At 39.6% G+C, this 12,833-nt stretch overlaps 1 protein-coding gene across 1 annotated transcript; it reads right to left on the bottom strand.

The window, feature by feature from the left end:
* Positions 1-6,622: 6,622 nt before the first annotated feature.
* Positions 6,623-9,291, bottom strand: LOC131929344 (mucin-2-like). Its single transcript, XM_059285456.1, has one exon. It carries the CDS (start codon positions 9,079-9,081, stop codon positions 7,696-7,698), a length of 1,386 nt encoding a protein of 461 aa, XP_059141439.1. The 5' UTR covers positions 9,082-9,291; the 3' UTR covers positions 6,623-7,695.
* Between the last annotated feature and the right edge of the window lie 3,542 nt (positions 9,292-12,833).

Here is a 12,833-nt window from a genome sequence, read left to right as displayed (position 1 = left end):
GAGCTGTAAGTTCGGCGCATGCGCTTTGCGAGGGAACCTATGCTAAAATGACACAAGTGAGATAGCAGACTGCAACCATCTAGATCTAGATTAGATTGGGTTCCCAAACTGTGGGTCGCAAAGGGCTTTATGGAGGGGGGGGGGGGGGGGGGGGGGGGTTCGCCAACTGGTAGACTAAACCCTAGCTATAAAAAAAAATCATAAATATTTAGAAGAAAATCTGAAATTCGGCTTTACTAACATCACTGGAAATGGAATAGAGAAGAAACAATGCGTACTGTGCGAAGGCTGGCTTATTGGCCCAGGCGTTGTTTTGTTCCTGTACATATGTGCTTCGTTCCAGATATTTACATATGTGACCAATGTTTTTATACATGTGGCCAATGTTGTACCAGTGGCCAAACGTCTTGCCGTGTAGATATGCTCTTCAGTGGCCATTATCAGTGTGGCCCGATGCTGGTACCAGTGGCCCAATGTTTTATTCCAGTGGCTGGAAATCTTCCTACCGCTTGAGTGTCCAGCTAGATTGTTATGGGTACTGATGAGTATTCATAGAAGGATTTAAACCGTGTTTGATTAGTAGAATCAGAACTAGAGATGATAACATTTACACGTGTGATTCAGAGATTACCTAAGCAGTGCAAGTAGAGTGTAGGACTTGAGTAAATAGCTTTTACCTGTGTGAATTATGAGTTGTGTAAATGCAGGTTTACTATTCACACGTATAGGCCCTATATGTTTTTTTTATGTTATGTCAGTAACCAAGGTGAATAATTCTGCATGAAAATGTAAGTTTGTAAATTAAAAAGTGTTTTTCAAATAAATTAAGTCAGATTTGATGTCAGATTGCATTGTCATCATGTATTAACCCACGTTCTAAGTTTGAAACGAATCGGTCGTTAGAAGTGATCGAAATTTCGCTAGGCAATTTCTATCCATGGCGAAAGAAAGATAGATAGGCAAATAGACAGAGGAAGCAAGTTTAATAAAATGTTATAAAATGGGCGGACAGAAAACAAACCTTCATTCCCACACTCTACCAACATTCACCCCCCCCTCCCCACTTTACCAACCTTCAAACCCCCACCCTACAAACCTTCACCCCCCCCCCCCCCACTCACCAAACCGTCATCCCTCCTCTCCCCCCCCCCCCCCTTTTCACCAACTTCATCTCTCGCTTTTGAACCAATTCTAACAACCAATTGTCTCACATAATGGACCACGAGATGTCACAAGCACGTTATCTAAAGACTAGATAGCTGAACAGTTGTTCTACCATATGCTAATGCCTTATTGTGAACATGACCTTTACGTTGAAACAGGTCGGCCTGGTTTAAACTTTTAGATAAAAAGCCATGCCAAATATTTTGTACTCTGGCCTCATTTTGTCAAAGCTACTACTGCTAGTGTTTGGGAGAGTGTGAGGTGGTGTGTGGTAGAGTGTGAGGTGGTGTGTGGTAGAGTGTGAGGTGGTGTTTGGTAGAGTGTGAGGTGGTGTGTGGTAGAGTGTGAGGTGGTGTGTGGTATAGTGTGAGGTGGTGTGTGGTAGAGTGTGAGGTGGTGTGTGGTGGTGTATGGTAGAGTAGGAGGTGGTAGAGTGGGAGCTGGTGTTTGGGTAGAGTGTGAGGTGGTGTGTGGTAGAGTGTGAGGTGGTGTGTGGTAGAGTGTGAGGTGGTGTGTGGTATAGTGTGAGGTGGTGTGTGGTAGAGTGTGAGGTGGTGTGAGGTGGTGTATGGTAGAGTAGGAGGTGGTAGAGTGGGAGCTGGTGTTTGGGTAGAGTGTGAGGTGGTGTGTGGTAGAGTAGGAGGTGGTGTTTGGTAGAGTAGAAGGTGGTGTTTGGGTAGAGTGTGAGGTGGTGTGTGGTAGAGTAGGAGGTGGTGTTTGGTAGATTAGGAGGTTGTGTTTTGGTAGAGTGGGAGGTGGTGTGTGGTAGAGTGTGAGGTGGTGTGTGGTAGAGTAGGAGGTGGTGTTTGGTAGATTGTGAGCTGGTGTTTTGGTAGTGGGAGGTGGTGTGTGGTAGAGTGGGAGGTGGTTTGGTAGAGTGGGTGGTGGTGTTTGGTAGAGTGTGAGGTGGTGTTTGGTAGTGGGAGGTGGTGTGTGGTAGAGTAGGAGGTGGTGTGTGGTAGAGTGTGAGCTGGTGTTTTGGTAGTGGGAGGTGGTGTTTGGTAGAGTGGGAGGTGGTTTGGTAGAGTGGGTGGTGGTGTTTGGTAGAGTGTGAGGTGGTGTTTGGTAGAGAGGGGGGTGGTGTTTTGGTAGTGGGAGGTGGTGTTTTGGTAGAGTGTGAGGTGGTGTTTGGTAGAGTGTGAGGTGGTGTTTGGTAGAGTGTGAAGTGGTGTTTTGGTAGAGTGGGGGTGGTGTTTTGGTAGTGGGAGGTGGTGTTTGGTAGAGTGGGGGGTGGTGTTTTGGTAGTGGGAGGTGGTGTTTTGGTAGTGGGAGGTGGTGTTTGGTAGAGTGTGAGGTGGTGTTTGGTAGAGTGTGAGGTGGTGTTTGGTAGAGTGTGAGGTGGTGTTTGGTAGAGTGGGGGGTGGTGTTTTGGTAGTGGGAGGTGGTGTTTGGTAGAGTGGGGGGTGGTGTTTTGGTAGTGGGAGGTGGTGTTTTGGTAGTGGGAGGTGGTGTTTGGTAGAGTGGGAGGTGGTGTTTGGTAGAGTAAGAGGTGGTGTGTGGTAGAGTGTGAAGTGGTGTTTGGTAGAGTGGGGGGTGGTGTTTTGGTAGAGTGGGAAGTGGTGTTTGGTAGAGTAAGAGGTGATGTCAGTCAGTAAGATTCATTGGTTGAATGATGGGCTATAGGGTGGTAGCTACTGGTTGAGTGTATGGGGGTAGCTACTGGTTGAATGAGTGTATGATGGTAGCTACTGGTTGAAAGAGTGTATGATGGTTGTTACTAGTTGAATGAGTGCATGGTGGTGGTTACTAGTTGAATGGGTGCATGGTGGTGGTAACTAGTTGAATGGGTTTGTGATGGTGGTTACTAGTTGAATGGGTGTATGATGGTAGCTACTGATTGAATGAGTGTATGTTGGTAGCTACTGATTGAATGAGTGTATGATGGTAGCTACTGATTGAATAAGTGTAGGGTTGTGGTTACTGCTTGAATGGGTTTAGGGGGTGTTTACTGGTTGGAAGCGTGTATGATTGTGGTTATTGGTTCAATGTGTGGTTGTGGTTGCTGTTTGAGTGAGTGGAGGATGATGAATACCTTATTCGAATCCGAAACGGAGGAGCAGGCAGTTTTTGTTGTACCTAAACTAAAGAGCACCATTGACTGTGTTTTAATTTGTATATATGTTAATAATTTATCCTTCAGTAGCTTTTTTTCTTTGTATTCTTTAAATTGTCTGTTCAATACACTAATTCAATAAGAGCTTTTAATGTTTATATTCAAATTAAAATAAAACATACTATAATTAAGCTCAGATTTCACAAACGTGATGATTTGTTTCTTCAATTTGTAATAAACATCATAATTTTCAAACGAGTTCTCTAAAAAAAATTTCTACACCTCATCAAAGTACTTCATATTTTACTCATTTTACTTTTAATTCCCTCATCTCTATGCTATTCCGGAGTTGAATGTTTTGTTCTCGGATATACATTCTAATACATTTTTTTAATTGAGACATTTACTCCTGAACTGAAAGATTTGTCCTGAGATTTTTCGCCAGTGATAAACTCAGCTATTTCGCCTTATCGAGTCATATAAGCGAGCGATTCGTGTTAAGAATATTTTTTTCCTTCATGCACGATCTTTAGGATATAATTTAATCTTGAGTATTGTTGATTGATGGTTTTAAAGTTTATAATACCCTTTTGGATCATTAGATGCTATAAGATAAGTGAAATCGACAAGGGTCATCTGACCGGGGGCTCGAACTCAGGTTAATAACCATACATACAATCTATATAACCTATATTTACATCAAATAGTTGATAACAATGGCAGAGTTAGCATTAGATACATTGTAATTATTATACAGCGAACCCGTAGAACTATCTTAAAATGTGTTGGTGTAATGCACAAGTTGGGGTACTATAGTCGTTTATTAAGCTGAAACATGCGATTCCGCCCCGGGCTAGACTGTGAGCACTTTGCGTTTATGTTCGCGTTAGTGTTTTCTTTGTGTTTAGTTTGGGTTGCGTTAGTGGTTGCGTTTTGATTTGGTTCGTTTTTGTTCTTTCTTTTTTCGTTTTCGCTTGTGTTTTTTCTTTGTGTTTGTATTTGTGTTTGTGGTTGGTTTGCGTTTGGATTTGGTTTGTTTTCGTTTGCTTTTTTCGTTTTTGTTTTTTTCTTTGAGTTTGTGTTTGTGGTTGGTTTTGCGTTTAGATTTGGTTTGTTTTTGTTTGCTTTTTCGTTTGTTTTTTTCTTTGTGTTCATATTGGTGTTTGTGGTTGTGGTTGGGTTTGTTGTTAGGTTTTTGTTTTCGTTTGCTTTTTTGTTTGTTTTTTCTTTGTGTTTGTATTGGTGTTTGTGGTTGTGGTTGGGTTTGTTGTTAGGTTTGTGTTTTCGTTTGCTTTTTTGTTTGTTTTTTCTTTGTGTTTGTATTGGTGTTTGTGGTTGTGGTTGGGTTTGTTGTTAGGTTTTTGTTTTCGTTTGTATTTGTAATTGTGTTAGCGTTATGTTTGCGTTTTGTTGTTTTGGTTTTGGTTGGTTGTGGTTTGGCCGGGTTTATGATGATTACTAAACACAGGTAATGGTCTTTAACAGAAAGGTTTTTCACAGAAGCCAGAGCAGGGCCTGGCCGGGACGGCTAGTCTATGACTATATATATAATTCTCTTCTTGGAGACCCTAGAAAATACCAAGCTGTAAGCGTGCTCCCTACCACCCCCACCCCTTCATGGTCTGGTGAGCTGTGGTTCACGCTAAATATTTACAATCGTAGAGCCGGGTTTAGTGACGACTATTAGGGGCAGATAATTTAGTTTGAAACGATTTTAAACTTAGGGGAGGTAACTACGAGGAGGCTGCTTTCACGGGTGTGGGGGGGGGGGGGGGGGTAGGGGTAGGGGGAAGGAGGGGGGGGGGGGTTACCGTCCTTAACGAGCTACTGATAGTGTTTTAAAGCAAATATATTCAGTGGCAGCATTGGTACTGTCGAATTTACAAATTATGAATTACTGAAAAGTAGAAAATAAAACAACTAAATAGCGGCGTATGATACGCCGCGGGTCGGCTCGTTTAATATAAATAGGCCTACAATCTATACACCATAGCTCACTATTGTGTATTTTTGTCACGGAAAATTATTGTTCTAATTTGTGTTGCCGGTTCTTCAAGTTCAAGGAGAAGTTGAGGGCAGTTTTTGAAAATATTTGAATTGATAAAATAATTCTAAACGGCTTTTCAACTGCTTATATTCGATACAAAAATATAAAATGAGTGAAATAGATGGTTCCCAAAGGACTTTAATTTTTTACAAATGTAACTATAATTCTCATACCTGTTGTTTGTATTGCTTGTGGAATTCTTTTGGCGTATATAGGGTAGGAATAAGAGTGCTTTGTTTGTGTATACATATATGTATGTGGGGAAGGTTTGTCAACAACAATGTGTACCAATATCGTCCTCCATATACATAGCACATTGTTAAAAAGGTGTGTAATTACTCAATATACTAATACTGCATTTAAAAAAAAAGACTGTTTTTGTTAATGTTTAATGTAAGTACAATTTCACATTTTTCTTTAAAAAGCGCATAATTCCACGTAAATACATTACCGTCACATCAGTTTACATTATTAATGGTATAAGCCAACATAAAGTACACACGTTTGTTTCAGCAGAATCCAAGGGAAATAACAACTTTACAACATTGGATTCAACAAGTGGAAAACAACAACACCTGTCTCAGTCTGAATAGCGATGCAATTATCTCTTTAAAAATTGTCTTTTCATTAGAAAGCTGTCTAACACTTGGGAAAATGTGTCTACGAGTGTTTATTATGTAAACATTGGTATGATTTTATGTCGTCAGTAGCGGTTGGGCCAAGATGTTCTGTTAAGCATAAATATAGTTTAAAAACAGTTTATTATATTCCTCGTAGATTTATACGCTATTTTTAAAGTTCAATAATATTTTAAAAAGAAAAAAAACTAGGCTGTATAACTCAACGGTGTGCGTTGATCTATTCTATTTGTAAAATTAATGTAAGTGTTAACAAACTGTTGTATTTAAATTACGGTATCCTTTTTTTACTCAAAGAATTTGCAAATTAGCAGTGTCTCGATGAAAAAGAAATGCTTTAAAATACAGGTACTGTAATATTTATTTACAATATTTGTGAACACTTTTGGACACTCTATGTGCCAGAAGTAAGTGAAAATGAACAGGAGAAAAAAGTCTCTAAACATCTGTCACATTGAGCAAATTTAAATAATTGTGAGCTTAAGCGTAACAAAAACGTAACTGATAAACGTTAGGTTCGAAAGGGTACTTTATTTACACAGAGTGTGTGGGGGTGGGAGGGTGCTGAGAGGGGTGTGTCTGAAAAGGTTACCTTTTTAGGACTGGGGGGGGGGAGGGCGTCCATATGTTGCATTTAAGACGACACACGTGTATGCCACACACCACACACACCATTAAACCTGCATACAAGAAGTGTCCATTTGAAATGTAATGCTCATGTTATTTTTTTTATAACCCCAGCCCATGGGGTAATTAAATTACGGTACGTAGACCTATATTTATAAACTAAATAGGCTACCCCAGGGGGTGATGAAGGAAACAGAGATTGTGAGCCTGCAGTGGCTTTACACCTTATTATATTATGCCGTGTTCAACTACAGAAAATAATACTAGGAAAACTTTTGGTTTATACACAAAATTTATTGTTTACTGCTCTGCAATCTGGATCTGTTTTTTTATGTATAAAAACTAACATGAATCAAACGCTTAATGTTTAAAATATTTATTTTTCTTAACAAACTCTAGATTAAGCTCTAAGATTTGGCAGATAGAAACTTAGCGATAAAGTGTTCAGTTTTGTCGCAACATAAGCAGTCGTGCGCTACCGACCACATTGTAGTATATTCAGTAGTTATGGATTTTGTTTTAATATTTTTATGAGTAATATACCATAAATAACGCGCTAGTAAAGTAAGCTCTAGTAAACTTACTTGGTTTTATGTATGCTCTTTAATAACAATGAACAAGGAGGATTGGGGTGTCACTTACATGAGAATCGGACTATGCGATAGAAATGCTAGGAACGTTTATGGCAAAGCCACTACAGAAAACAGAGACGAAAAGTTTTTAGAATAAGCTGATTTATGAGAAAGTGATGTGAAATTATCAAAATGTGAGAAATCGGAAATATAGTGAAGTAGGCCTACTACTTCAACAGCTGACTGAACCCTACATCTAGGGCTTATGAATAACATATTAACATTTCGTCCACCTAACAGAAACGGTACTAAAACTATGTTGTTCATACGATTAAAATGCTTCCCTTTACTCGTTATTCAACAGGGTAAAACATAAATTCAAAGGCTTTACTTCTGATAGAACATTTTAAATTAAAAGATAAAAAGCACAGCAAAGTCGCGTCATTTTAAATGAAGTTTAAACGTGGATTTGTAAATGAAATATCAAAGATTTAATTGAAAATATATCTAATATTTTATAATATCAACATTTGTCAAACCAATCACTTGGTAGCTTTTTCCTGTTTTAGTTTTTATCATGAGATATTGAAGCAATCAGATAATATTGTCTGCTGTATGTTCAATATGTTGCCCCCAGCGGGTTCCTAAGTTTGGCTGATCAGGAAGAAAACTGCCTTCCACACCCTGGTCAATAAAAGGATCGATAATGACTTGAGTGGTTCTTAGTGCGGGAGTAGTTGTCCTTCTCGTTGTTCTCCTTGTTGTTCGTGTTGATATAGTTGATGTAGTTGTTGTTGTAGACGTTGTTGTTGATGTAGATGCAGCTGATGTTGTTGTAGGTATTGTTGATGATGAAGATGTAGTTGTTGCTGTACTTGACGCAGTTGTAGGTCTGGTTGTTGTAGATGTAATTGATGGTTTAGTAGTAGATATTGATGTAGTTAATGTGGTAGTTGATTTTGGTGTAGTCGCCTTTGTAGTTAGTTTTGTTGTAGAATTTGGTGTAGTTGATGTTAAAGTTGGTCTGGTGGTATTAGAAGACCTTGTGGAAGTTGGTGTTGTTGGTACAGTGGTTTGTGCTGTATTTTGAGGAAGAGTTGTGTTGTGTGTAGAGTTGATGTATGACGTAGTGTTCTCCTCTGTGTTGTTACTAGAACTCATGTTGATAGCAGCTGTCGTCGTCTCGGGGCCAGTTTCTGATGCTGTGTCGTCTGCTACCGTTGTATTGACTGAAGCTGTTGTTGTTGTATTCCGATCTATCATTATAGTGGTGGTCTGCCTTAACGTTGTAGACATTCTGGTAAGAGATGTTGTTGTATGAGGAATGTCTGTCGTGACAGGAGTTCTAAAATGGACGTTTTTTAACGTTCTTAACCAATCGTAGGTCGCTTGTCGAATGTATTCGCTAAACGAATCGTCCGAACGCCTGTAGGCGGGGTGTATTAGCAACTGTCGTGAGTACAGATCGTCCAATGAGTTGATACTTTGTCGAACCCGGGCAGCTGTTGATCGAAGGGGGTGAACCCATTCTCTGATGAAGCCAGCGTGCGGGTTACTCCACTCACGAACACTGGGTGTTTCCCACAGAGACCCAGTTTGCTCCCAGCCGACCTCTGGTACCTGGTAGCCTCCATAGATAGGTCGGTGCAGCTGGTTGTTGACGGTTTTAGTCACGTGGACTGACGTCGTAATGGACGATCCAGGTGGGTAAAGTGGAGACCTAACAGTTTCTCCGGGTTGGTACGATGGGGACCTCATAGTTTCTCCGGGGTGAAATATTTCTCCAGTCAAACGTGATTGCCTAGGCGTATCAGAATACTGAGATATCTGAGCATCTTGTCCGTTTACAGAAGGTGATCTATCGTTTCTTGAGGAATTTAAGATTTCCATAAGGTTCGCCAACATGTCGTATGGAATGGCTACAGTAGTCAAAATCATCAGATAAAAAATAAAACTGTATACGATAAGAAATCTCACCATTGTTATTGGGTTATAAAAATGTTTCTCAATAGATTGTACACACTATCATTAACACAAGTCTAGCGCCGGATAAATTTTCCCCGTTATAATATTAACACGACGTACCGGTGATAACTATATGAACTTCCAATAAGGTGAAGACAGAAACATGCCGTAGTCCGTTGAGCATGGATGTGAGCTCAAGTTGGAAAGTATTTTACATCTACTACCCAGGCGTACACGGTCATCCATCAAGGAGCCATTTTTAGAGCACAAAATTACCATTAATACGTCTAATCTGTCACACAACTGTCGGACACACCTTGGTAAACAATGTCAACATAAACACGATATGGATATTTGAAATTTTACAAAAAAAGTAAGCCCATGTCTAATTAGAAAACTATATTATAGGCCGTTTATATGTACATAAATACCATCATATATCTATATAGAATATAGTCATATATATATATATATATATATATATATATATATATATATATATATATATGCCTGTAGGCTATACAGCATATTATTAATACGTTTCTATAGGCCAGAGGCGTAGCGACCCTTCCCGGCGCCCGGGGACAAACTTTTCGATTTGCACCCCCCTCGAGATTTCGATTTGCACCCCACCCCCCTCAAACTTTCGATTTGCACCCCCCCCCTCGAGATTTCGATTTGCACCCCCCCCTCAAACTTTCAATTTGCACCCCCCCCCCTCAACCTTTCAATTTATTTTTCCAACCCATTTTGGCGCCCCTAAGCTCGGCGCCCGGGGACATATGTCCCCCCCCCGCCCCTCGCTACTGCTATAGGCCTAACTAAAGTTTAGGAAAATAAAAAACATCATGGGACAATCACAATGCGTCCAAAAACACGATTAAAAAGGGAGGGGAGGGCTCGTTATGTGGGGTCGTCCACACGGACTAGTTAAACTTAAAGTAAACAAAAGTTCTTTACCTTGCAAACAAAATATATAGCACCAGCTTTAATGACAGCTGCACGGATTTTAAGGAAAAAAACCCAGCTACCCCGGTATCTAAAATTATTTTTTATGAAATTAGTTGAACCTTTTAAATTAGTAGCCTACGCGGGCTATGAAAGAAGTGGGGGAAAAAACCCATCTACTTTTGCTATCTAATTAACGCCATTAAACAATGACCTTTAAATAAAGCATAGTCATTGTAGGTCATGCTTAAAATAATACTTTTACATTTTTGACTTATCAACCGTACACTTGATGCTTTGGCGGATGAAGCGTTGTCAAGGTCCCCGACTTTCCAGCGTCCACCGTATCCCCCCTCCCAATAAAATGTCTGAAAGAAACCCAGCTAGTGACTGTAATACAGGTGGACCTAGTCTTGCGGATACTGCATATTGAAAATACCATCACAAAATGCAAATAATAAGGAAACTCTGTATCTAACTGCTTGTATTTTACCCAAAAATGTAGGTGGAATTAGCTAAAAACCTCTTACCCCATAGTAAGATCCATTAGAAGTCTTGTATTGGAAAAACGTATTGGCAGGAGCAGTCCTGCCCCACACATGAAGTATAACATACTTTTAAAAATTGTCGCGTATTCTATAGGTTACCTTTAACTAGGAGGTATATCCTGTGCTTACCAGTGTTTCTTCCAGACTTTTTTCTCCGGGGGGCACTTGAAATCTTCGGGGGGGCGGTAAACTTTCTTCGGGGGGGCGGACACTGTTAAAAGTATATATTTTCTATATAAATTATATAAATTTCATTTCGTTCGGGGGGCGGTAAAAATTTTTCGGGGGGGGGGGGGGGGGGGGGGGGGGGGGCTTTGCCCCCCCGAAGAGATGCCTGGAAGAAACTCTGGTGCTTACCCGTAAAGTTTGAACCAGCGGGCAGATGAGGCTTGATAGCTGGGGCGATAGATTGCTAACTTAAGTTCGCTTTCGACAACTTCTGCATCTACCTATTGCTTAGCATTCTTTTTGACTAAACCATCCAGGGTTGAGAGAGGCAACACGATGTATGATCTGATTATCTAATACCCAGGTACCCCCACCCCTTGTAATTCTATTGTTTGTCTGTACCCCTGTCTTCCACGTAGAATTATCTTTAGACATAATTTTTTAAAAATTTCCACATCATTTATGTTCATTGATTTGTTATAGATGGGAAGACGGGGCCTAGGGGGAACCATGTGAAATCATTTTTAATACTATTGTAAAAACGTTAAAACCCACCTTCAACTTCTAAAAATATAATGTGTTTTTTTTTTGTTGGCACATACATCAAACCCAGTATTTAAATGCGCAAAACCTCTTCTGATTTACATACATTACAATAATTTGCGAACTGAAAAAAAAGACCTTTGCTGTTGGGCATTTTGTTGCCAGTGCAAAACGGCACAGTGGTGTCACGGAGTAAGAAACGCCAAATCTGGTCAGTATGCCACAGGAGGCGTCGCGACCATTCTGGTGTCAGTGTCGGACTATCATTTTTGCGCCCCCACCCTTACATTTCTATATAATTATTCCTGTCTGTGAAAACGCCCCCCCCCCCCCCCTTCCCCAGTTGGAAAGGTTTGTTTAGTGGACAAAACACGGACCAGAAGTATTTTTCCCCTTGATAGACTGGTGGATCTACTGCAGTGATTATTGTTCTACATTAACTCACGCACTGTTGCCTAATACAGTAATAGGGGTGCCCATAAAGGTCATTTATACTATCAAGTCCACTTTAACCTCTGAAAAGAGATTTACCACTCTGGGGGCTGCTGATCAGGATTACTACTTGAATAAATGGTATAATTGGTCTAACTGCATCAGGGGCGTCCTTTCTATTTCGGTACCCCCAATATATATATATATATATATATATATATATATATATATATATATATATATATATATATATATATAGAGAGAGAGAGAGAGAGAGAGAGAGAGAGAGAGATATTTATATAGATATATATATAGATATATATAAATAGATATATATATGGATTTTGTATTTTTCCAAATTTTTTTTAACTACATGAATAAAATTTATATGTGAATAAAGTTTAAGTCTTTTTAAATTTTTTATCTGTCAATATGTGGTATTTTTGTTTCTTTAAGACATGTTTAAAAGTGCATTCAATTTATTTGAAAAGTATTAGTTTTGAAAAAACAATTCACCATTTTGTGAGGGCCCTAGGTTCTAGACTATTCCACCCTACTCTAACCTAAACTCCAATTCCAAATGACCCTCAACAGTCTGGAGCCAATTAGTTATGAGTTCATTTGTCAGGAGCCAATATGTCAGGGCTATTATTATGACTGGGTTGTTTTTCCCGGGTCATAATAACAGTGTCATTTGACAGTGCACAGTGCTGATCACACTAACCTCTTATACACCTACGCCGAGGTCACAGAAACAAGTGAACTCTACTTCACTCGCCCCATGCACCGTCAGGTTTGAAAATGGAACCCCACCTGCTCTGACTGTATTAGTCAGATAACCGAATTATATAATCCGATTTATTTTCTCTTAAGCTTTTAACAATGCAAATCCATACAAAATGTATTGCAATCTAGTCAAGTTGTAGATTTACGTTGACAAAAAAGCGCCAAAAATGTTAGTAGGCGGTTTTTACCAGCCACTAAAGGGCATTTTTTTTACACAATCAATATAGAAAACAAATCAGATTGTAAAGCCTTGTAGTTGTAGCCATCCATTCTCTTAACTTTGACTATGTAATTATAAAATTATAAACTACTCACATTTACTCACAGGTAGACAACAAGGTG

The sequence above is a fragment of the Physella acuta genome, unplaced genomic scaffold (genome assembly GCF_028476545.2).
Source record: "Physella acuta isolate Inbredline_101_S28 unplaced genomic scaffold, ASM2847654v3 ptg001618l, whole genome shotgun sequence".
In the NCBI taxonomy this organism is placed as follows: Eukaryota; Metazoa; Mollusca; class Gastropoda; family Physidae; genus Physella; species Physella acuta.
Note: the sequence above shows the minus strand (reverse complement) of the source record. Positions and strands in the feature narration are given on the sequence as shown.